The sequence below is a fragment of the Herpailurus yagouaroundi genome, unplaced genomic scaffold (assembly GCF_014898765.1).
Source record: "Herpailurus yagouaroundi ecotype Mexico unplaced genomic scaffold, PumYag 215, whole genome shotgun sequence".
In the NCBI taxonomy this organism is placed as follows: Eukaryota; Metazoa; Chordata; class Mammalia; order Carnivora; family Felidae; genus Herpailurus; species Herpailurus yagouaroundi.
The window spans coordinates 4,678,376-4,704,307 of NW_024412446.1; the positions used below are offsets into that span (position 1 = coordinate 4,678,376).

The following is a 25,932-nucleotide window of genomic DNA, read 5'->3' on the forward strand; positions in this document are numbered from 1 at the left end:
AAGCGTCCGACTTCAGCCAGGTCACGATCTCGCGGTCCGTGAGTTCGAGCCCCGCGTCAGGCTCTGGGCTGATGGCTCAGAGCCTGGAGCCTGTTTCCGATTCTGTGTCTCCCTCTCTCTCTGCCCCTCCCCTGTTCATGCTCTGTCTCTCTCTGTCCCAAAAATAAACGTTGAAAAAAAAAAAAATTAAAAAGGTATGAACTCCTACCAAGTGGGATCCATAAAAACCATAAGTTAGTAACTTTTAATTTTCAGAACTTTTTTGGATGTGGGAATTGTAGACAAAGGACTATGGACCTGAATTAGTACTAATATGACCCTATTTGTTAGGAAGAAAGGAGCTAACATATGCATAAATGTTTTTCTGGAAGATTCTACAAGAAACCTTTAATAGTTGTTACCTCTAGAGAGTAGAAATAGAAAAGAAGGATATTTACTTCTCATGTTTTTCTTAAGTTTCTTTTTTACAAAGATTTTATCATACAAGTAATACTTTATAATTTCTATATTTTAGTATAAATAAAACAAACTAAATAAATAGTAAAACTAGATTCAAACAAACTAAACACTAAACTCAAACTAGATTAAAACTAAATAGTAAAACTAGATTCAAACAAACTAAACAAATTAGATTCAAAACAAAGTAAATGTAAAACTATTTCTCAATTCTTTAACATGTTTTACCAACCTATGTAATTTTTTTATAGCTAGCTCATTGCCTATGAGCTCACTGGAGTTCTGGGGTTGATACTTTTCTGTCCATAGCATGTCTTCAGTTCCAGAATCTAAAGCAAAACATATACATTGAAGCACTGTTCCTTAACATAAGCATATATTTTTACACATTTACATTATTGTTTCATGTAAACAATGAATATTTGTACAGTATTTATATTTACAAAATGTCAAAAGGGCAATTTCAAAACTTAACATTACATTTAAAATTCTTCATATCATATTCTTCATATCTTCATATCAATTCTTCCCCCTTAAAAACTAACCACCATAGGGGCACCTGGGTAGCTCAGTTGGTAAGTGTCTGACTTCAGCTCAGATCATGACCTCACAGCTCATGAGTTCAAGCCCCACGTCAGGCTCTGTGCTGACAGCTCAGAGCCTGGAGCCTGCTTCGGATTCTATGTGTGTCTCTCTCTGCCCCTCCCCTGCTTGTGCTCTGCCTCTCTCTGTCTCAAAAATAAATAAACACTAAAAAAATAATTAGCAAAACAAAAAGCAAAAAAACCCAAAAAACTAACTGCCATAAAGTCTCATGGAAGTAAAGTTTAAAAGTTAGTACTCAATTAGGGGTGCCTCACTGGCTCAGTCAGCAGAGCATGTGACTCGATCTCAGGGTTGTAAGCTCAAGTCCCATGTTGGAGGTAGAGCTTACTTACAAAAAAATTATGAAAAAATAGAAGTACATGCTTAAAATTTAAGTAATCACTAAAAAAACATGACATATGAAAAGGAATTTATTATTTCTTAGGAAATAATCTAAAGAATAAAGGCAGCGTAATTTGTGTGAAGCATCCTTTGAACCCTGAAAAGAAACATTAAAATATCCTACAAAGTCAACCTAGGTAAATGGAGATGTGCCACACTCCTGTTTGAGAAGACTGAATGTGGTAAATATGCCGATTCACTCCAAATTAATCTATACACTAATGCAAAATCAAACCCCAGTGGGATTTGTGGAGTAAGAGAATCTCTGGTTTATTCAGCAGAGTAGATACATGAACATAGTTTTATTTTTTAATTTTTTTTAATGTTTATTTTTGAGAGAGAAAGAGCACGAGCAGGAGAGGGGCAGAGAGAGAGAGAGATGGAGACAAAGAATCTGAAGCAGGCTCCAGGCTCCAAGCTATCAGCACAGAGCCCGACGTGGGGCTCAAACCCACAAACTGCAAGATCATGATCTGGGCCGAAGTCGGATGATCACCCAGCTGAGCCACCCAGGTACCCCGATACATGAATAGTTTTTAAAAAAAACGATAGAGGAGACTTGCTATACAAATATTAAAATATCCATTCAGCCACATAAATGGACGAATTAATCAATTCAATAGAATATTTTTGAAAAAGTTAAAGAACCCAAATGGGAGTAAGTCAGAGACATGTTAAAGAGATATAATCCCAGGTTGTTTAAAAAGCACACAGAAAAATCAAAGACCAAACACCTATCTGTTAAATGTGGTTTTCTGTAAGACTGTGATTATAATTAGTAAGGCTTCCACTTCTTGTTTTATAAACATATATTGCTTGAATGTTGCAAAGAACATATATTAAAGAGAAAATGAACAAGAAGAGAAAACAAACAAAAAAGTTCTAGGCCCAGAGGAAGAAGATCTAATTTACCAGGAACAGGAGATCTTTCTGATGTAGGCTCTTTGCCATCATCTATTGTCAGAACATCAGAATCTTCAACTGCTTCTGTTTCTATTTTACATGTTGTACTCGAAGCAGTTTGTTTCTTCCTGGATGTTTTAGAAAGAAGGCCTTTACAAGAGTCTAGCTTTATCCCAGTGGAGTTGTTTCTTTTGTCAAGTTCTTCTGGTTTCCCATTTATCTTTTTTGGACTTTGTGAATACTCGTTTGGCTTCTTTCTTTTTGACTTCTGAATTTCCATTTCCACTCGTTTCCTTTTGGTTTCTTTTTGATTCACATCAGGTTCGAGTTGTGGACTTTCTGTTTCAGAAGTTAGAGAAATGCATGTGCTTACTAATTAACAGAAAACAAATTTTAATATCCAAAATCTTAGTATCACTTCAAAATATCCAACAGTCTTATTACTACAAAATGAAGAGGCAAGAATCAAATGTGGGCCACTGAAAGCAAGCAGGATAGTGTGTTATTTAGATTGCCTTTTGTACAAGTTATATAAAGGCAAGTCAGTTCAAATGATCTCACCTAAGGCTTTCCTTAAATGAACTATTAATATTTTAACAAAATTAAAGCTGTCTTGGGGTTTGTACCTGTGGAGAATGGCAGGGGCCAACACTGCATTGAACAAGATGCTTTAATACAACTGAACAATTTTCCCTGCCAACCATAAGCAATATCCTCTCAGTGGACTTCCAAGAGTCAAAGACCAAGTCTTAATGTTTTCAAAAACGAAATGTTAATGTAAATGATAACAGTTATCACTAACCTTGTTTACGATGACACTCAGAAAGTACCTGGTGCTCAGTTCGTTTTTTAAGAAGCAAAGAAAAATATTTCCTCAAAGAAAATTCGGGATTTGACCACCTAATTTCCTCCAGCAAAACATTTCTTACTTCTTCAGTCAAATCTTTCCTTTTCTCCACAAACTGCAATAAAGAAAAAAAAGCTCAATAATGGACCCACATTGGGTTTTTTTGTTTTGTTTTTTTAATATTTTTATTTATTTTTGAGACAGAGACAGAGCATGAGCAGGGGAGGGGCAGAGAGAGAGGGAGACACAGAATCCGAAGCAGGCTCCAGGCTCTGAGCTGTCAGCCCAGAGCCCGACGCGGGGCTCGAACTCACGGACCGCGAGATCGTGACCTGAGCCGAAGTCGGCCGCCTAACCGACTGAGCCACCCAGGCGCCCCTGTCTGTTTTTTTTTAAAGACGTTTCGATTTTTTTTTAAGTAATCTCTTCACCCATCGTGGGACTTGAACTCATAACCCTGAGAACAAGAGTCGCCTGCTTCACTGAGCCAGTCAGGTGCCCCCCACATTGTCTATTAATATTAGTCACCAACCATTTTCTGTCGATAAGTAGTCAATATTAATGTAGGATTAGCTTCAGTGACTAAGTAAAACCTTAACAGTAAAGCTGCATTTGCATAGCTTTTTAGGGACTTAATTCATATTTTTCTTGTTCCCTCTTTCAACTAATTGTACTTTACACATTAGATTAGAATGCTGATTTACACAATATCTAAATGTGCTATATAATCTAATATTCTTTTGAAACTGGCTACCCTTAATTCCTTTTTTTTATAGAATTTTTTTAATGTTTATTCATTAAAAAAAATTTTTTTTAACGTTTATTTATTTTTGAGACAGAGAGAGACAGAGCATGAATGGGGTAGGGTCAGAGAGAGGGAGACACAGAATCTGAAACAGGCACCAGGCTCTGAGCTGTCAGCACAGAGCCCGATGCCGGGCTCGAACTCGTGGAATGCAAAATCATGACCTGAGCCGAAGTTGGCCGCTCAACCGACTGAGCCACCCAGGCGCCCCATGATGTTTATTCATTTTTGAGAGAGAGAGAGAGAGAGAGAGAGAGAGAGAGAGAGAGAGAGGCAGAGAGAGAGACGGAGACACGGAATCCGAAGCAGGCTCCAAGCTCCGAGCTGTTAGCACAGAGCCTGACGTGGGGCTCGAACTCACAGACCACAAGATCATTACCTGAGCCAAGGTCCGACACTCAACCAACTGAGTCACCCAGGTGCCCTGGCTACCATTAATTCTTAAAATGTTTCTAAAGCTCCAGGAATATTTAAAAGAGATGTCTACCTCATTTGGGATTTATTCTTTAAAACTGGACTCCAGGGAAAAAAGAACTTTAGGCCACAGTAGCAGATATCTGTTTGCTTTCCCTCTGAAGATATGAAGGAAACACCGTACAATAGCCGGGATCTCTGGTACTTACCACAACAGCAGAATTAGTACTTTTAGAATTTGAATTCAATGTTGAAAATTCACCAAGAGCAAGAACACATCTTGAGAGATCTATTACTCTAGTATCCAGTTCTTTAAGTTTGGTTAAGAGAGGGCAAGTGGGTGGTTTCAAATGCCACAAATGGCATCCTAAAGCAAAACAGAAAACAAAGGTCTTAATTATCTTCATTCATTACATCGAATGCCAAATACGCAAACGTGAAAAGACCTGACAGCTACATAGTTAACACAAAAATACCAAAACTCAAAAAACCAAACTCCTCTCCTCCAACAAATACAATTAATAAAAATATTGAGTCTTCCTTCTCAATTGTTTAAAATAACCAAGTGATAGCAAACTTCGTTTCTTTTGAAATCAACCCTTGCTACTAGGGGTAAGAATTTCAGGGGCAGTTCACATCCTGGTTTAAGGTTTAAACTCTGAGGGCAGACCTGGCATACCAGTAAATAAATGTGTGATTAACTCCTCCGGTTCTATTTTTTTTAAGTTTATTTTTATTTATTTTGAGAGCGAGAAAGAGAGAGTAAGCATGGGAGGGGCAAAGAGAGAGGGAGACAGAATCCCAAGCAGGCTCTTCACAGTCAGCGCAGAGCCCGATGCGAGGCTCAAACTCACGAGATGTGAGATAATGACCTGGGCCAAAGTCAAGAGCCGGACGGTCAACTGACTGAGCCACCCAGGCGCCCCAACTCTTCAGGCTCTAAAAGAGAGAGGTTGTCTCTGTGCTTGCTTCATCTCCTGATCCACAAACACATATGATACGTTTTACAGTAGCACTCTGGTGAAAATGTTGATCAAAATCAGGGAAGAAATATATAACTAACTTCTACAGTTGAATATACTATTGGAATATGCTGTATAAAACTGAACTGGTGAAAATAACAAGAAGGGCTTCGTCCACCGAATGGCCAATGGCAGAGCTGAGGAAGAAAGAGAAAGAAGAATATCACCAGAAGGGCTGGCTGGGAAGTTCCCTGTACAAATGGGAGGCTGAACAAAACCGAAAAGCTATCAAGGTCAGAAACACAAAAGAAAAAAAGAAAGAAGAGAACATAGAGCATATTTTAGGAGTAGAAGGTGTGCATTAAACCAAACCACAAAGCCAGCTGAGAAGAATACAAATGCTTTTGTGCACGCACGCGAGCGTGCACACTCACACATACAAAACCCTCTAGGTAGGAGCAACGACAAGGAAAAGAAATAAAGCTTTGTACACTTTTGGTAATTAAAAACTATGTAAGTCAAGTAAGATTGTGGTTGCGGTGGCATTTGAATCCAACCAGAATCGGGTTCTGATCAAGCTAAGACCACTGTGCAGAAGGCTTGTGCAAACAGCTCACCCTTCTGCACGAGGAAAGGGTGAACTGGAGTGTGGAGCTACTTGCTACCTGCTCCAGGAGGGATTTAGATGCAACGAGAAAGGAAAAGCTGTTCTGGAAAGGAGGCAAACATCTCCCTTGCACATTTAACAGCCCATCGGACGAGGACAGGGCTGGAGCTCCTCTGAGAAAGTCTTACAGGTGATCTGTTCACACACAGGCTGCATGCGTGAAGACCACTGCCTTCCTTTTGGAACACAGCGCCTCCCTGGAGAACAACATCCACCTGAGGTCCCGCCCGCACGCCTGCTCTTCGCTGCATAAGGTGGTGAGGGCTGAGGATGCCTCTGGCTCTCTTGCCCTGACACCCCATATGCAGTACAGGGAGTCCAAGACTGAGGAAGAGACAATGAAACACATACTGCGAATTCTCACTAAAATCTCCTTAAGAATTATCTTTAAACTTTAGCCTCATTTCAAGTCAACTTACACTTTCACATTACTTCTAACATTTAAAAATACTTTCTTTAATATTTATTTATTTGGGGGACAGTGCAAGCAGGGGATGGGCAGAGGGGGACAGAGGATCCGAAGTGGGCTCTGTGCTGACAGGCTGACAGCAGAGAGCCCAAGAAGGGCTCAAACTCACGAACTGGGAGATCGTGACTTGAACCGAAGTCGGACGCTGAACTGACTGAGCCACCCAGGCGCCCTGCATTTAAAAATATTTAATTATAATAAACTCACCATCATCTCTTTGTTGTACGTGGACAACTCTCTGGAAACTAGTACTCGCTGCAAGGTACACATCTAATACAGCAGCTTTCTTTGCAATCTGTCGTTTCAGCAAATCCGGCAAACCGCTCATTAGGAAGTCACGCTTGGCTTGAAACTGCACATCACAATCCTGAGACTTTTCAGATGTATCTTGGCTTTTAAGAAAATGATGTAACAAAGGAAAGCTAAGGTTGTAAACACTTTAAAAAAATACACAATACTTTTTCATTTCAAAAAATGAATCCGCTATCTGAGATGTTAGCTGGGCACATTTCACTTTTGCTTATCATAAAAATGAAAGCTATCAGTATTAAGAAATAAAAGTAAATATATAGAGGGGAAAAAAAATGACTTGAAGAACATCCAGCAAAATGTTAACAGAGTCTATCTATGAGTGGTAGGTGAGTTTTTTCCCTTGTGTATTTTGTCTTCTTTTTAAAAGAACATGCATTTGTATCATAATCAGAAAACAAAGTAAGTGCTATATTTCAAAAAGTTAATATAAGAATTTCTAATGTGATGTTTCCAATATAGTAGCAAGACCATTAGGGCCTTTATTACTGATGCCTCAGTTTTACCTCGCTTATCTTCATATTGCTAATCCTAAGAGTCCTGACTTCGGTGGGAGGGAGGCGAGGAGGATGGGATACAGGAGCAGTGGAAGGGGGAGAGGGTGGTACGACAGCTAATCTGCCCTTCCTAGCCCGCCGTATATGGAGAATTGTAATATTTTCTACAAACAGAAATTTGAGTTGGTAAGTAAAAAGAGGATGCAAAGACTTCCATTTCTCTTTTCCTTTCCTTTTTGAGAGAAATGAGGGAAAGAGATTTAAAGCCAGTTTGGAGGCATTTATCTCAGAAAAGAGGAGGTGTAGCTTTTTTTTACCGTTTAGTTGGAGGGAAGGAGGAAGAGATTCGTGAAGTTGTAGCTAAGTAGGTATGAGGCTGGCATACCTGGCCGGCTCGGTAGGTAGAGCATACAACTTTTTTCTTTTTTTAACATTTATTTATTTATTTTGAGAGAGAGAGAGAGAGCGCACACATGAGCAGGGGAGGGCCAGAGAGGGAAGGAGAGACAGAATCCCAAGAAGGCTCCACATTGTCAGCACAGGGCCCGACGTGGGGCTCAATCTCATGAACCTGTGAATTCATGACCTGAGCCGAAATCAAGAGTTGGGCTGAGCCACCCAGGTGTCCCTAGCATGTGACTCGATCTTGGGGTTGTAAGTTCGAGCCCCATGTTGGGTGTAGAGATTACTTAAAAATAAAACCTTAAAAAAAAAAAAAAAAAAAAAGAGTATATGCCAATAGCAGAAGGTAAACTTTAAGCAGAAGTGTACAAAGTGCTAACACAAAATATACACATATTATATATATGTGATAAACTGTGTAATATATACAATTATAAATAGCTTTGAGTATATGCATATATATAAAAAATATATACATACTTATATATGTATCCTAGCTTTATCTGCTTTATCAGACCGACCCAGGTTGAGAGTCTCCACACTTCAATAAACACAGTCAAGGACATGGGAAATCTTGGTGAAGGGGATAGGAGTTCTTTGTAGTAGTCTGGCAACTTTTCTTAAAGTTATTTCAACATAAATTATTTTTTAAATTCTTTCATAGTATACCAATTTAGGAACATAAGAATAATTCTAAGAAACTTCTAAGAAATTTAAGTTAAGTAGTCCAAAACCAGCAAATTTCTTCCTTCTAACAATTCTACTGGGTAAAGCAAAGGCATATAAGATAATAGCGTTATGGGGCGCCTGGGTGGCGCAGTCGGTTAAGCATCCGACTTCAGCCAGGTCATGATCTCGCGGTCCATGAGTTCGAGCCCTGCGTCAGGCTCTGGGCTGATGGCTCAGTGCCTGGAGCCTGTTTCCGATTCTGTGTCTCCCTCTCTCTCTGCCCCTCCCCCGTTCATGCTCTGTCTCTCTCTGTCCCAAAAATAAATAAACGTTGGAAAAAAAAATTTTTTTTAAAAAGATAATAGCATTAGGTGAAATGGTGGACTGTGGTATAGGTTAAAAAAAAAAAATCAATTGTATTTCCACATACCAGAAATCAACAATTGGAAAATAATGCCGTGTATAATTATATTAAACACATGAAATACTTAAAGATGAATTTAACACATGTATAAAACCTCTACACTGAGAACCACCGAACACTGGTGAAAGATATTAAAAATAGAAATATAATGTTCTTGGATCAGAAAAATTAATATTGTTAAGATATCAATTCTCTCACTATTTAACAGAATCATCAGCAAAATTGTAGGAGACTTCTGCATGAATGTTGCTGGCATCTTTATTCTTAAGACTGGAAACAACCCAAATGTCCATCAACAGGTAACCAGGTAGACAAAAAGTGGTTTATCCATATAATACTATTCAGCAAAAATAATGAACTACTGATATATGGTTGACCTTGAACAACATAGAGGTTAGGGTTGCTGACCCTCTGCACAGTCGAAAGTACATGCATAATTTTTGACTCCCCAAAAATGTACTTACTAATAGCCTACTACTGACTGGAAGCCTAAAGGATTAACATTAACTGTTGATTAACACATAGTTCGTTATGTTGTGTATACAGTATATATATTATATACTATATTCTTAAAGTAAGCTAGAGGCAAAAATATTGGAAAATCATATGGAAGAGAAAATACATTTTCAAGGTACCGTAATGTAAAAACCCATGTAAGTGGACTTGTGCAGTTCAAAGAGTCAACAGTATTTGGTAACATGAACAAATCTCAAAATCATCAAGCTGACTGAAAGACGCCAGATGAAAGAGTGTATTATCATACGATTTCATTAATACAGAATTCTAGAAAATGCAAATTAACATACAGAAAAGAGACAGGTGCTTGCCTGAGCTGGGACTAGGAGGAGGACTGCAGAAAGGCATGGGGACGCTTGTGGAGGAAAAGACTTTCTGGATAGTGGAAATAAAGCATTATCTTTACTGCAGTGGTGGTACTTTCACTGCAAAGCTCACCAAGTTATACACTTTAAATACAGGTGACTATGTAATTTATACTTCAATAAGGTTCAAATTTTTAATTGATTAAAATAATAAAAAATAAATAATAAAAAATAATACTATACCACTAGAAACCCATGAGAATGGCTAAAATTAAAGTCTGGGGGCACCCGGTGGCTCAGTTGGTTAAGCGTCTCTTTTGTTGTTGTTGTTGTTTTTGATGTTTATTCATTTTTGAGAGAGACACAAAGCGCAAGCAGGAGAGGGGCAGAGAGAGAGGGAATCTGAAGCAGGCTCCAGGCTCTAAGCCGTCAACACAGATCCCGTCGTGGAGCTCGAACTCACGAACTGTGAGATTATGACCTGAGCCGAAGTCGGACACCTAACCAACTGAGCCACCCAGGTGCCCCTAAGCATCTAACTCTTGATTTCAGCTCAGTTCATGATCTCACAGTTCATGAGATCGAGCCCTGCATTGGGCTCTGCACTGACAGCACAGAGCTTGCTTGGGATGCTCTCTCTCTCTCCCTCTCTCTGTGCCCTTTCCCTGCTTGCATGTGCATACTCTCTCTTAAAATAAATAACCAATAAAAGAAAAGTCTGATAATGCCAAGCGTTAGCAACCGGAGCTCTCATATACTGCTGGTGGGAGTATAAATGGAACAATCACTTGGGAAAGTTCGGCAGATTCTTACAATGTTAAACGTACACCTACCAAATGACAGAGCAATTCCACTTCTAGGTATTTACTCAAGAAAAATGAGAACACTGTCTACACATGGAATGGAATGGAATGTTCACAGCAGCCTTATTAATAATAGCCAAATACTGGAAACAACCCAATTGGCCATCAATAAAAGAATGGATACACAAACTGTGGTATATTCCTATAAGGAATACTACTCAGTAATAAAAAACAAAAGACTACTGATATATTACCTTGGCTAAGAGAAGACAGAGACAAAAGTGAGCGTCCTGTATGATTTCATTTCTACGAAATTCTAGAAAAGGCAAACCAATCTATGTCAACAGAAAATAGATCAGAAATTGTGTGGGATTGAGTTGGGGACATGGATTAATTGCAAAGAGGCAAAAGGGAACTTTCTGGAATGTGGTGAAAATGTTCTCTATTGTGATGATTACACAGATGTGTACGTCTGTTAAACCTCAAACTGTTTACTTCAATTGTATGCATATGATTGCGAGTACATTATACCTGAATAAAGTTGATCTAAAAAAACATTTTTTTTACAATTATTTATTTTTGAAAAGCAGAGAGTGTGAGTGGGGGAGGGGCAGAGAGAGAGGGAGACACAGAATCCGAAGCAGGCTCCAGGCTCTGAGCTGTCATCACAGAGCCCAATGTGGAGCTTGAACCCACGAACCATGAGATCATGAACTGAGCCAAAGTCAGATGCTCAACCAACTGAGCCACTCAGACGCCCCTGAATAAAGTTGATTTAAAAAAAGAAAGTGTGTGTATGTGTACTGACCAAAAGCAATTAGATAGAAAAGAATACATATATATATACATATATATACACATATATATATATACACACACACATTTACATGAAGTTCTGAAGTTTACGTAAAGTTTTAAAACTAACAAAACTAATCCACGGCAATAGAAATCAAACTAATCAATGGTTAAGAATCAGTATAGCGGTAACCTTTTGTTATGGTGGTGGTAGGAATAACAGAAAAAGAGTAACCTTTCAGAGTAAAAGAAAGATTGTTAAATCTTGATATAATGTACTTATGAAAACTGTATGCTTAAGAATGGTGCAGTTAGGGGGCGCCTGGGTAGCTCAGTTGGTTAAGCATCCAACTCTTGATTTGGCTCACATCATGATCTCATGGTTTGGGAGTTCAAACCCCACACTGGGCTCTGCATTGACAGCTTGGAGCCTGCTTGGGATTCTCTGTCTCCCCCTTCCTCTCTAAAAAAATAAACATTAAAAAAAAAAAATAAGAAGGGCACCCGAGTGGCTCAGTCGGGTGAGCGTCTGACTTCGGCTCAGGTCACGATCTCACGGTTCGTGAGTTTGAGCCCTGCGTCAGGCTCTGCGCGGACACCTCAGAGCCTGGAGCCCGCTTCAGATTCTGTGTCTCCCTCTGTCTGCCCCTCTGCTGCTTGCACTCTCTCGCATTGTCTCAGGGATGAATAAACATTAAAAAAGAAAAAAATAATAAGAATGATGCATTTTCAGGGGCACCTGGGTGGCTCAGTTGGTTGAGTGTCTGACTCTTGATTTAGGCTCAGGCCATGATCTCACAGTGAAACTGAGAACACTACTCCTTACTGAGTATGGAGCCTACTTGGGATTCTCTCTCTCCTCTCTCTTCCCCTTCCCCGCTCCCTCTCTCTCTCAAAATAAATAAACATTAAAAAAAGAGAATGGTGCATTTTACAAATAAACAGAAACAGATTCATGGACAAAGGAACGAATTGTTGGCTACCAGAGTGGGGAGGAGGAGAGGGTGGAGGCAGGAGAAATAGGGGAAGGGGATTAACAGGTACAAACTTCTACTCACAAAATAATTTAAGTCACAGGAATGAAATCTACAGCATAGGGAGTATAGTCAATCAACTGTAGTAACTTTCTGTATAGTGACAAATGGTAACGAGACTTATCATGGGAATCTTTTTGTAATTTATAAAAATATCAAATCACTACCATGTATATCTGAAACAGGATACTGTATGTCAATTATACTTCAATCAAAAAAAGATTAATGGGTGCCTGAGTGGCTCAGTCGGTTGAGAGTCTGATTCCCGATTTTGGCTCAGGTCATGATACCAGGGTCATGGGATTGAGCCCTCCATCTGGCTCTGCACTGAGCATGGAGCCTGCTTGGGAGTCTCTCTCAGTCTCTCTCTCTCCCCCTCTGCCCCTCCATCCCTCGGAAAAAAAAAAAAAAAAGATTTGTGCATCTTAACAATATGTAATTATACCTCAGTAAGAGTGAAACAGGAAAAAATAACCTGAACCCATGATGTCCCTAAACCTGGTTTTCCACCATGCCATCCACTTGCACAGGGATACCAGAACTTGAGTGTCACCTTCACTTTCCTCTCTCCTACCCCTACCCCCCAGATCTAATTAATCATTATGGATTTTGATCTAGCAAACCAATCCAGCAGTCAGAAAAGACCTTCCCGAAATCCAAACATTTATGTGTATATTTTGTGTTTAAAACCCTCTGTTTCTTATTGCCCTTGGCAAAATGACAAAATTCTCTCACACGGCCTAAAGGTGCTACGTGGGCTGGCATCCACCTCCCCAGCTTAGGCCCACATTCCTCTCACCCAAGCTCTCTGCTCAAGTCACACTAGCATTCTTTCAACCTCTCTCTTCACCATGCTCCTTCGAGCTATAGGGACTCTGCAGATTGCTCCCTCTGGCCAGAACACTGTTCCTCCCCTGGTGAACTCCTGCTCATCCTTCAGTTCAGATGTCATTTCCTCAGCAAAGCCTTTTTTGACCAGACCAAATCCACTTAATACAAACTTAATAAAACTCTGTACCTCTCCTTCTTAGCACAACTGCAATTTTTCACTTGATGGCCCAATTAATGTTTTATCACAGATCTTCTTCCCTCTAGAGTGTAAGCTTCATGAGGACAGGGAAAGTGTCTTGTTTTGTTCCCCCAAATATTCCTAGTATGAAAAACAGTGCCTGGTACATAGCAGGTATTTAAAGATTTCATTTTATTTATTTTTTTGTTTTAAAGTAATCTCTACCCCCAATGTGGGGCTCAAATTCATGACCTTGAGATCAAGAGTCACGTGCTCTACCGACAAAGCCAGCCAGGCACCCTCATAGCAGGTATTTAAATATATACTGAATAAGTTCATAATCAGGTCTTTGGTGCTTTTGGTTTATTTTTCCACTATTCTATCTAGAGATGGCCACAAAATGTCTGATCTTCAAATTGTGACTGTAGCACTGTCAATATTGTCATCTTTAGAAACGAACTTATTGGGATGCTTGTGTGGCTCAGTTGGTTAAGCATCCAACTCTTGGTTTCAGTTCAGGTCACGATCCCAGGGTCATGAGATCAAGCCCCGCATCCGGCTCTGCACCAAGCATGGAACCTGCTTAAGATTCTCTCTCTCTCCCCCTCTGCCCCTCTCCCCAACTCGTGCTCCCTCGCTCTAAAAATAAATAAATAAACTTATTAAAGGTTCAAATGATAATGTACGTGCTTTCTCATCAAAGTCAAGGAAAAAATACAAAATACATTCCATAAGACATTTCAGCATTTTAGAATTTGTATTAGACTGACCTGTTTTCATCAAAACCAAGAATAGGATCAGCTGTTTTTTGAGCTTTTCTGGTAAGAAATAAAGGAGCAACTTTCACTTTCCCTTAGAAAAATAAATAGTTAGGTTAGTATCAAAGTTTATCATCTCTACTTACCTCCAGATACTTTCCAATTATAGCTCTATCTTCTTAAACTTAAAAAAAATGAACTCTTCTCAACTTTAAAAAAATTAACTTTTTTTTAAAACTAACTTTTTAATTAAAAAATTTTCTATATAATCATCTGGTCTCCCAATAGCATTATCAGAATCTCCTGGGAATGTTTTTTTAAACTACAGATTCCCACAATCCCCCTCCAGACATTCTCAGTCAATATGCCTAGGGAAGGACCTAAAGATTTAAGAAAATTTTTAATTTGGGGCGCCTAGGTGGCTCAGTCAGTCGAGCAGCTGACTTCTGCTCAGGTCATGATCTCACAGCTCAGGAGTTCGAGCCCCGCGTTGGGCTCTGTGCTGACAGCTCAGACCTGGAGCCTGCTTCCGATTCTGTGTCTCCCTCTCTCTCTGCCCCTCCCCTGCTCATGCTGGTTCTCTCTGTCTCAAAAATAAATAAACATTAAAAAAAAATTTTTTTTTTAAAGAAAATTTTTAATTTATTCAGAAGATTTTGATTATCAGGTTTGGGAATCTCTACCTTAACTGCAGCTAAATAGAAAGAAATGCAATAACTTGAATACACACAATTACCTTTATAAAACTCTTCACTTCATTATAACTTAACTTATTAAAATAGATATATGTAATATAATTGAATGTTCATATTTTAGAAGACAAGAAATTAAATTAAAATGAGAGCAATATAATTCCTCGAAAGCATTCTAATATTCGTCACAAACATTATCAGATCTCATTACCTGGTACGTTTTTAGGATTCTTGTTAAGTTTTTTTCCTAGCACATCATTCAGACACTGAAGATTCTTCTGATTTTTCTCAGGTTGCTTTAAAGAAGTAATATCTGAATCTATTATTATTACAGAGTCCTAAGACAGAATAAGAAAAACATTTTTACAATATGTCAAACAACTGAGGTTTTAAATTCAAAAGGATTACAGTGCTAGAAGCCAGAGGTAAGAGAATTACATTAGCAGCTCCATCCATCTCTTCATCAGACACTACCTGATTAATACAGAAAACATACGCTATATGTCATAAATGACAATAGCCTGTGGTATACCATTCAAGTTCACATATCAAAGGGTGGACTTATTATTACCATGGGTTTTCTTTTTTAAAGAAGCAACCAAAAGATTTTACTCCAGACAAAAGAGTCAGTATCACTGAGCTATACAAGTTCTAGCTCTACTCTTTGAGAGCCATACATCCTATAAATGTATTAGATAAAGTCTGATATGCTTTCAGATGGTCAGTACACATTTACTAAGCATCTACCATGTGTCAGGCAATACAGCATACACAGACAAATGCAACAAGAGTTGGCTTCAAGGTTGTACCAGGGTTTAGGGGACAGAGGGAGAGCTAGTTCAATCATAACACGGTAGGTTGAGAGCAACATTGACTAAAATACAAAAAAAAAACACAGAAGTTAAGTACATTTTGGGGAGAAACTACTTGTCTTGAAGGCACCAACAAAGCTTTCAAGAGGAAGTATCAGAATGTTCGTACCATTATTCCTAATAATCAAAAAGTGGAAACAATCCAAATGTCCGTCAACTGATGAAAGGGTTAAAAAAATGTGGTATAGCCATACAAAGCGGTATTATTTGGCAATAAAAAATAAATGAAATATTGATGCTACAATATGGATGAACACCAAAAACACTATGAGTGAAAGAAACCAGGCACAAAAGGTCATATGTTATATGATACCATTTATATGAAATGTCCAGAATAGGCAAATCTATACAAACAGAAAAGTAGATTAGTGGTTGCCTGGAGCTGAGGGAGGGGAGACTGGGAAGTGATAGCTAAGGGAAATAGGAGTTCTTTTTGGGGTAATGAAATATTCTAAAATTGTGGCGATGGAATCACAACTCTGTGAATATATTAAAAGCCAGTGAACTGGGCACTTTAAATAGTGAATTATATCTCTATAATAAGATATAAGTATGTGACTTATACCTCTATAATAAAGCTGGTTTTAAAAAAGAGGAGGCAGGGGTGCCTGGGTGGCTCAGTCAGCTGAGCATTGGACTTTCGGCTCAGGTCACGAACTCATGGTTCTTGAGTTCAAGCCGTGCATCGTGCTCACTGCTGTCAGCGCAGAGCCTGCTTCAACTCCTCTGTCCCCACGCCCCCCACCCTTGCCCCTTCCCCACTTGCACTCTCTCAAAAATAAACATACATACATACATACATACATACATACATACATACATAAGAAAAGAGGGTAGCATTTAGCAGGACTTAATGTATGAGTAGGAATTCCTCAGGTAGAAAAGAGTATTTGGTATATGCATTTCAAGCTGAGACTACAAAGTGGAAATAAAAGTTGCACCATTTGGGGAGAAAGGAATAATTCAGTGTGACTAGAGCAAAAAGTTTGTATATGAGGAAGGAGGAAAGGGAAGAGCTAATTCAGCCTATGAAGGATCTCAAATGACATGATAAGGATGCAGACTGTATGCTTTTGCAAAAGGAGCGAAGAGCTTTTAAAACAGAAATGCAAATGATATTCTTTCCACAACCTCAGGGGTATCTTACAATTCTACCTATAACTTTATATGGCTTCCTCCTCCTTCTCCAAGCAGCAGAATAGGACAGAACTCACACCAATAAATATTTCTAATACTTACTGCTGTTTCTGACAATTCCTTCCTTTCAGCAAGTGTCTGATGTCTAGATGAACGTCTTAAGGGCGTCACTATTTCTTCAGTAGTTTTTGACCTATTAATGTGTAAAGCTTTTGCTTTTTCAATCAATTGTTTTGCTTTTGATACACTTTTTGAAGCACTGCTTGCCTAAACAAAAATTTGAAAAACTTAAATCAGTGGCAAACATTTTATATTTAATAACAGAAAGAAATTATAAAAGGCAAAACTTTGGAAACAGTAGAAAGGTTAGTGGTTGCCAGGAGTTAGGTGGGGAAGGAGGGATGAACAGGCAGAGCACAGAGGATTTTTAAGCCAGTGATACGACACTGTATGTATGATACTAGAATGATGGATACAGGTCATTATACATTTATCTAAACTCACAGAATGTATAACACCAAGAGTGAACCTTAATGTAAACTCGGGACTCTGGGTGATAATGATCTGTCAATGCAGGTTCATCAATTGTTAAAAAATGTACTATTCTGGTATTGACAATATGGGAGGCTATGCATGTGTGGGTACAGGGAGTATATGGGAAATCTCTGTATCTTCCACTCAGTTATGCTGTGAACCTAAAACTGTTGTAAAAAATAAAATCCAGGGGCGCCTGGGTGGCTCAGTTGGTTAGGCATCCGACTGTTGATTGTGGCTCAGGTCATGATCTCATGGTTTGTGAGATGGAGCCCCATGTCAGGCCCCACGCTGACAGCATGGGGCCTACTTGGGATTTTCTCTCTCCCTCTCTCTCTGCCCCTCCCCAGCTCACTCACTCGCTCTCAAACATTTAATTAATAAATAATAAAATCCATTAAACATATATAAAACTATAATCATAAGTTGTATTAAAAAAGACAAAGAAATAGTTACTTAAATCTTACCAAGGAAATTAGTGTGTCTAGTGTAATTAACATGTCTAATGTAATGTGTCTACCTTTATCTTTAACTAGAAATTTATTCAGATAAATATCATTACGTTCATGAAAAACACCCAGAGAGATGTCTATATTAGATGTCTGTATGGATTAGAATTGTTGGTTATTTCCCCACCATCTTCATGGCATCTATTTGACTTTAGTCACCTTTAGGGTGAATCCACTAGAGAGAGGCTGAAAAGGCATTAAGTATGGAAAAGAGCACTACATAAGAAGTCTGGCCTTTAGGCCTGACTTTGCCATTGATGTACGAAGTGATCCTGTGCATTTAAATATTACCTTCCAGACAATGTGCTTTCCATATTGAGTTCTACAGGTTTTTATGTTGTTTTTTTTTTAATTTTTTTTTTCAACGTTTGTTTATTTTTGGGACAGAGAGAGACAGAGCATGAACGGGGGAGGGGCAGAGAGAGAGGGAGACACAGAATCGGAAACAGGCTCCAGGCTCTGAGCCATCAGCCCAGAGCCTGACGCGGGGCTCGAACTCACGGACCGCGAGATCGTGACCTGGCTGAAGTCGGACACCCAACCGACTGCGCCACCCAGGCGCCCCGCACAGGTTTTTATGTTTAAAGACATCCAACAAGCAAGGTGCACAACAGTTTACATTATATGATCCCTTTTATTTATTTATTTTTTTTAATTTTTTTTTTTTAACGTTTATTTATTTTTGAGACAGAGAGAGACAGAGCATGAACAGGGGAGGGGCAGAGAGAGAGGGAGACACAGAATCTGAAACAGGCTCCAGGCTCTGAGCTGTCAGCACAGAGCCCGACGCAGGGCTCGAACTCACGGACCGCGAGATCGTGACCTGGCTGAAGTCGGACGCTTAACCGACTGCGCCACCCAGGCGCCCCCATATGATCCCTTTTAAAAGTCACATATACCTATTTAATCATAGGAAAAAGTCTAGAAGGGCATTAATAGTTTTAATGTAACTATTAAAGTGGGTTACCCTTTGAGGAGCCTGGGTGGCTCAGTCGGCTGAGCGTCCGACTTCCACTCAGGTCATGATCTCACAGTTCGTGGGTTGGAGCCCTGCGGCGGACTCTGTGCTGACAGCATGGAGCCTGCTTTGGATTCTGTATCTCCCTCTCTTTCTGCCCCTCCCCTGCTCACGCTGTTTCTGTCTCTCCCTCTCTCTCAAAAATAAATGTTAAAAAAAATTTTAAGTGTGTTACCCCTAGAGAGTAGATAATAACTTTTCACTTTTAATTTTATATACTTCTGTTTTTAAACAAATGTTTGCTGTTTTTTAAAACCTTCAAAATGTTTTTAAAAAAACATTGAAAAGCATAGGCATGGATATTCAAAATATATGTAAGAAGGTTAGGAAAACAAAGATTCTGTATAGTAGAATCTTCTTCTATAGTAGAATCTTCTGTATAGTAGAGTAATAGATTTCTGTTGTTCTGCTAGCAAAATTTTTGGCAGGCTGATGAACCTTATTAAGTTCGTATTCAAAATAATCCACCTAAATTTAAATGGATAACTCAATTACTGAAATAAACTGTTACACAAAAAGATATGTTTTAGTGAATGTGAAAAAAGCATACACATACACATTTTGGCAAGTAATTCTGCTGTTACTTGAAATTAGTTTTTTTTTTTTTTAATAGTTTTTTTTTTTCTTTCCTGATAAAAGTTCTTAAAGGTTCGTGTTTATAGGGCTGCCTGGGGGGATCAGTCAGTTAAGTGTCTGACTCTTGATTTTGGCTCAGGCCATGATCTTGTGGTCATGGGATCGAGCCCCGTGTCCAGGCTCTGAGCTGAACATGGTGTCATGTCTGCTTAAGATTCTCTCTCCCTCCACCCCTCTCCCCTGCTCGTGCTCTCTCGCTATTAAAAAAACTGGGGCGCCTGGGTGGCGCAGTCAGTTAAGCGTCCGACTTCAGCCAGGTCACGATCTCGCAGTCCGTGAGTTCGAGCCCCGCGTCGGGCTCTGGGCTGATGGCTCAGAGCCTGGAGCCTGTTTCCGATTCTGTGTCTCCCTCTCTCTCTGCCCCTCCCCTGTTCATGCTCTGTCTCTCTCTGTCCCAAAAATAAATAAACGTTGAAAAAAAAAAATTAAAAAAAAAAAACTAGAATAATTTTTTAAAGTTCATGTTTATATAGAAAACAGAAAAATAAAGTTAAAACCATCAATAATCCTATCACCTCAAAAAAGTCATATCCACCCATCCTCCCAGCCTTACTTGGTTACCCCTGACAACACCAGGTGCTGATGGCACCCTACTTTCTCCCTGTTTGTCAGCCTCTAGTCCCAGCCACCCAGCTTGGCTTCCACTGCACGTCACTTCATCCACTCTGAAAAATGTTCTCACCTCCTTTGGCTCCACTGTCCTTCAAAACAGGGATAAATATTTACTTTATGACATTAATGATGAGTACTAAGCATAGTGCCTGGAATGTGATAAGCAGTCAAAAAAAATGACAGCTGTTAAATAACAACAAAAGAGATAACAACTTTCTATAGCAGTGCCATTCACCCAAGGATTATATCAGAATCACCTTACAGGCATTGTGAACCCACACATACCTGTGCCTACATCCTGGAGAGAATCCAATTCTCTCAAGGTGTGGATATGCAGATTATTTTAAAAAGCAGCTAAATTATTCTTATATATCCTACCTTTCCCTTTAGGGTAAAGGTTTTCAACCAGGGGAGGGGGGGTGGTGATGTGCGATTCTTTTTTTTCCTTCCCAGGGATATTTGCAATGTGTGGAGACATTTTTGGTTGTCATAACCAGGGGAGCTGGACAGCGACTCATATGTCATGGGTAGAGGCCTAAGTTATTGCTAAACATCCTACAATGCACGAGTCCCCTATAACAAATGAATTATCCAGCTCAAAATATCAATAGTACAAGGGTTTTCAGACGTGTCCCAGAGTTACAGACCCTACTTTTTAGCCTCTGACCTATAGAAATAAACCAAAAATTGAATCATAACCTATAAGCAGCCTTAAGGAAAATGACTAACATGTAACTCTTACCAAGAAAAGTTTTTCTAAGCAAATTATACTGTCCTTATCAATTGCTTTCATCTCACAATAAGATATGCTGACCACTTAATAAACTAACTAGAGAAACAGAAAAATAATGAGTAATAACATATGCTATAGTTAATATAACCAATCTATAAAATGTGAATATTCTTTTGGCACATTACTTCTAATAGTAGCTGTTGTTTTAGGAAACGGAATACCCGAATATTTCAATTACCTTTCTATTCTGAGAAGTAAAATCTCCATCGGTTGCTTCATATTTCTCACATCTTTTTTTAGATTTCTTCTTAGATTTTTTGGGAGTACTAATTCTGGTGAATTTCATTCTGGGAATAAAAAAGATACTCAGAAGCGTTTCATGATTATGTGTAAGAGTTTTAATTAAGTATAGAAAAGAGCCACCTAGGGCTTCAATTTCTGGACAGTTCTTAAAAACAAAAATACCCCCTACATTAGTTTCAAACTACTGATCAAAAGTAAGCCAAACTCAAACTCTTAAAAAATATAAAATGTTTCCTTTTAGAAATCGTAAAATTACCTCTTAAGATCACTCTTTCATTGACCAAAACCAGCATGCAAGTATATACCTCATACGATATGGCTCAGTTTCCCAAGAAATAAAGCTCTGACTTATTTTTAATCTCATATTAGATGCAGAGAATTCAGGATTAGCAACTATGATGAATAAAAGTTAGAACTCATCTAAAATACATCTAGGAGGCACCTGGGTGGCTCAGTGAGTTAAGCTTCTGACTTCAGCTCACGTCATGATCTCATGGTTTGTGAGTTTGAGCCCCACATGGGGCTCTCTGCTGTCAGGGCAGACCTGCTTGGGATCCTATGCCCCCCCCCCCCAACTCCACCCCTCTCCCCCTTAAAAATAAACATTAAAAAAATAAATAAAATACATCTATAATGCTTCTGAAATCATGCCTGACCTTAAATTAAATGTGAAAAATAAGCATTTTTGAAACTGTTTTGTGCCTTATAAATCAGGTATTCTAGAAAAAAATGATACTCTCCAATGCTTCAAGCATTTTCCTTCCCAACTAATATATGGAGAACACTTAGAACTTCAGAATAGAAACAAAACTTTACCTAATAGGGCTCTCTGAATCAGAAGAGACTGTTATTAATTCTGCCGTATATAAGCTATGCTTTTCTGGTAAGGTGGCTGCTTTTGGAGTGGAAGCCTTTATTGGACTATCATCTTCAGAATCAGTATTTCTAATGACCATTGCGGTAGGGGTGCTGCTGGTTCTTACAGATCTTCTGCTTGACCTGGGTGTGGAAACATTTTCCAGACTGTCTTCGGTTTCGGTCTTACAATGTATGACCTTATCATTAATGGGTATGCTGGTTTTTCTTGAAGACTTCTTGTTATACGGAGAGGAAATCTTTAGAGGGTCTTCCCCAACAAGATTTTCACTGCTAAATAATGTGTTTTTGAAAACTTCCGTTTTCTTTTGTCTTAAACTCCTTCTAAGCCTATTTTGACTCTGTTTACCCTTAAAGGAAAAAGTTGTTCCTTTCTTTTGAGTATTTCCCTGTCTACTTTCACCTGGAGTAGCACCAGTATCTAACATCTTCTTACCCTTTTTCTTCAGCTTTTTACTTTTCTCTTTAGGAAAAGTTCCTTTGTCAGTATGTGACTGTGAATTGCCATAATTTGAAATCATTTGAATATTAACATTGTCCATGATTTTTTTAGAATTACCGTCTCTTCCTTCATCATTCAAAGATTTTTCATTGAGCTCTTTCTGCTTATCGGAAGACTTTCGCACTCCATTTTTAAGCGCATCCGATGCTGGCTGCCTAAACGCTTTCATAAACTGTTGTCTTTCTTCTAGAGTGCATTTCGGCTTTGAGGCTTCGGAACTTCCAGCTTCCAACACTGCCAACTCTAATTCTTCCTCCTGTATGACAACGTTCGATTTTCTTTTCTGAACAGTCTGTTCATTCTCAGGATCTGACAGGCTATTTTCTGTTTCCAACTGCTTTTGTTTCAAGAAAATTGAGGGTATTTTCCGGGTCTTTTTGGGGGGAATAGGGTGAACCTGTGCAAGAACGGTAACTGTCTTGGAGCGTATGTGTTGGGAAATGTCACAGGTTTCTGGGTCACTCATACTACCGCTTTTGACTATATCTTCAACAGTTTCAGAAGGAATACAAATCGCCACTGTAGAGTCTGGTAGGTCTACTTTATTTTCCTTGTGACTTTTCAAAAATTCCTCGTAGGAGACAGTTATTGTCCTATCCTTTAAGCGGGCTGGTTTAGCTATATCACCCCTAGAGTCTGCACAGTCTGCAGGACTGTCCATCTCATCAGCTAGGGAAGGCACTCTCTCCTTCCTGTCTTTACCATCTTTTTGAAGGAGACTTATTTCTTCTGCCAATGGTAAGCTTTCAGACAGATCTATTATATCTCTGTGCTTCCTTTTCCTCATTTTTTTGCAATCATTTTTTGTGATTCCTTGCTTAGGATTTACTCTCTTGGAGCTTTTTATGGAGGTCCTAGTGCTTGACTGTTTTTTGATATCTTGAATACTTTCTGCAAGTACCTCTACACGTTTCTTGCAGAGTGAAACAGAAGTACTACTTTCCACAAAATCATTATTTAGACCGGAGTCTTCTTTGCTATTGTCACTGTTAATTTCAATTGGAGATTCATTTTCAGCTTTAATATTATTTAGTCGATGAGATAAATTAACTCTCTTTCCTCTCTTCTTGAACTCTATATGTGAGAACACTCCCAACGGTGTTTTACAGTCTTTGCCACTGTCAGCAGGCAATGGTGGCAATGATTTTATCTTGCACTCTTTTGCTGATTGTGTTTTCTCATTTGTGGGGGACGTCTTTCTAAAATAATTCAGAATATTACTGGATTTGGGTGGAGAGAACACACTGTCTCCAGTCTTCCCTGTTGGTGATAAATATTTTGTAATTGTTTTGCAAGAAGATCTGTCATCATCTTTCCTTCGCTTTTTGCACGCCTATCAATTTAAAAGAAAAAGAAAGCACTTACGTCAAGCAAGATAATACAAAACATAAATTTTAAACATGGATCTAATATTTTACCTAATTGGATAAAAAAAGGAAGGCTCCCTTAGGTAACAAACATGATATATATTAGAAAAAAGAGGGGTCTCTGAGTGCCTCAGTCAGTTAAGCAAATGACTTGAGCTCAGGTCATGATCTCGGGGTTCGGGAGGTGACAGCTCCGAGCCAGGAGCCTGTTTCGGATTCTGTGTCTCCCTCTCTCTCTGCCCCTCCCCCATTCGCATTCTCTCCCTCTCTCTCTCAAAAATAAACAAAACAAAAAAAATGTTTTAAAGCAAAAAGAGCTTTAAAATTAAACCTACATTCAAATCTCAATGTTATGTCATAAGCCATACACTTATAATTTGTGTATTTTACTTTATATATATACTTGAAAAAAAAGTTTCAAGGCCACTATACTTATGTACAAATGTGTTAATTTCCATTGGTCTCTATTTACAACCTTTGAATACTAGCACCTACCCCACAAAATTTGTAATGAACACCATACATGAAAATATATGAAGTCTGCATGGTAGAACCTCTACAAATATTAACTCCATTCCCTTTTCACTTTTTTAGTTAAAAACAAATTATCCTATCTCTAAGAAACATGCACACAGTGAACAAACCTAGCATCCCAAAATTTACTAATCAAGTAAAAATTTTGAAGGACACTTACCACAAATTTTCCAATGTTTTAATGTGTTTTATTTATTTATTTATTTATTTATTTATTTATTTATTTTTGAGAGAGAGAGAGAGAGAGAGAGAGAGAGAGAGAGAGACCGCCCATGCACACACACTCTCAAAAAATAAATAAACAAGGGGCTCCTGGGTGGCTCAGTCGGTTAAATGTCCGACTTCGGCTCAGGTCATGATCTCGCAGTCTGTGAGTTCGAGCCCCGCGTCAGGCTCTGTGCTGACAGCTCAGAGCCTGGAGCCTGTTTCAGATTCTGTGTCTCCCTCTCTCTCTAACCCTCCCCCGTTCATGCTCTGTCTCTCTCTGTCTCAAAAATAAATAAACGTTAAAAAACGTTAAAAAATAAAAAATAAATAAACTTAAAAAAAAAATCTTGGGGCATCTGGGTGGCTTAGTCACTTAAGCATCCAACTTGGGTTCAGGTCATGATCTCACTGTTTGTGGATTCGAGCCCTGCATTGGGCTCTGTGCTGACAGCTCAGAGCCTGGAGCCTGCTTCAGATTCTGTGTCTTCCTCTCTCTCTCTGTCCCTCCCCACCGCCCTTGCAAAAATAAACATTAAAAATAAATTAATTTATCAAATAAAATCTTAAAAAATTAAGTAATGAATGGGGAATTATACTTCTAGAAAATTAAAAGGTATCATAAAGCAGGGGCGCCTGGATGGCTCAGTCGGTTGATCTCACACTTCATGGGTTCCAGCCCCACATCAGGCTCTGTGCCAACAGCTCAGAGCCTAGATCCTGCTTCGAATTCTGTGTCTCCTTCTCTCTCTACTCCTCCCCTGCTTGTGCTCTCTCTCTCTCTCAAAAATAAATTAACATTAAGGGGGAAAAAAAAGGTATCACAAAGCTATCATCATTGAAAGCATTAAAAGCTAGGGGCACCTGGCTGGTTCAGTCAGTGGAGCATGCAACTTTTGCTCTTGGGGTTGTGAGCTTGAGCCCCACGTTTGGTGTAGAGATTACTAAAACAAAAACAAAAAAAAAAAAAGAAAGAAAGAAAGAAAGAAAGAAAATAAAGGCAGGGGGGAGCTTGGGCGGCTCAATCGGTTAAGCATCTGACTCCTGATTTTGGCTCAAGTCAGGATCTCTTGGTCTGTGTGGCCGAGTCCCACATCAGGCTCTGTGCTGACAGTGTGGAGCCTGCTTGGGATTCTCTCTCTCTCCCCCTCCCTCTCTGCCCCTCCCCTCCTTGAGCCTGCTCTTTCTCTGTCTCAAAATAAGTAAATAAACATTTAAAAAAAAAAAAAAAGAGGAAGAAGAGGAAGAGAGGCACCTGGGTGGCTCAGTCGGTTGACCGTCTGATATCGGCTCAGGTCATGATCTCATGGTTTGTGAGTTCAAGCCCCAAGATAGGCTCTGTGCTGACAGCTCAGAGCCTGGAGCCTGCTTC

General features: G+C 39.1%; 1 protein-coding gene across 1 annotated transcript in view; it reads right to left on the reverse strand.

Annotated features, from left to right (window-relative positions):
- ATAD5 (ATPase family AAA domain containing 5) overlaps window positions 1-23,361 on the reverse strand; it is a 42,188-nt gene extending 18,827 nt beyond the window's left edge. The window contains exons 1-10 of the mRNA XM_040455269.1: window positions 21,894-23,361; window positions 21,013-21,121; window positions 16,835-16,999; window positions 14,935-15,061; window positions 14,044-14,125; window positions 6,718-6,902; window positions 4,622-4,779; window positions 3,149-3,308; window positions 2,356-2,685; window positions 689-785 (exon numbers count right to left, since the gene is read on the reverse strand). Coding sequence (XP_040311203.1) covers window positions 689-785; window positions 2,356-2,685; window positions 3,149-3,308; window positions 4,622-4,779; window positions 6,718-6,902; window positions 14,044-14,125; window positions 14,935-15,061; window positions 16,835-16,999; window positions 21,013-21,121; window positions 21,894-23,242 — 2,762 coding nt within the window. The 5' untranslated portion in view covers window positions 23,243-23,361. The remainder of the gene's footprint in view (window positions 1-688; window positions 786-2,355; window positions 2,686-3,148; window positions 3,309-4,621; window positions 4,780-6,717; window positions 6,903-14,043; window positions 14,126-14,934; window positions 15,062-16,834; window positions 17,000-21,012; window positions 21,122-21,893) is intronic.
- Window positions 23,362-25,932: the final 2,571 nt, after the last annotated feature.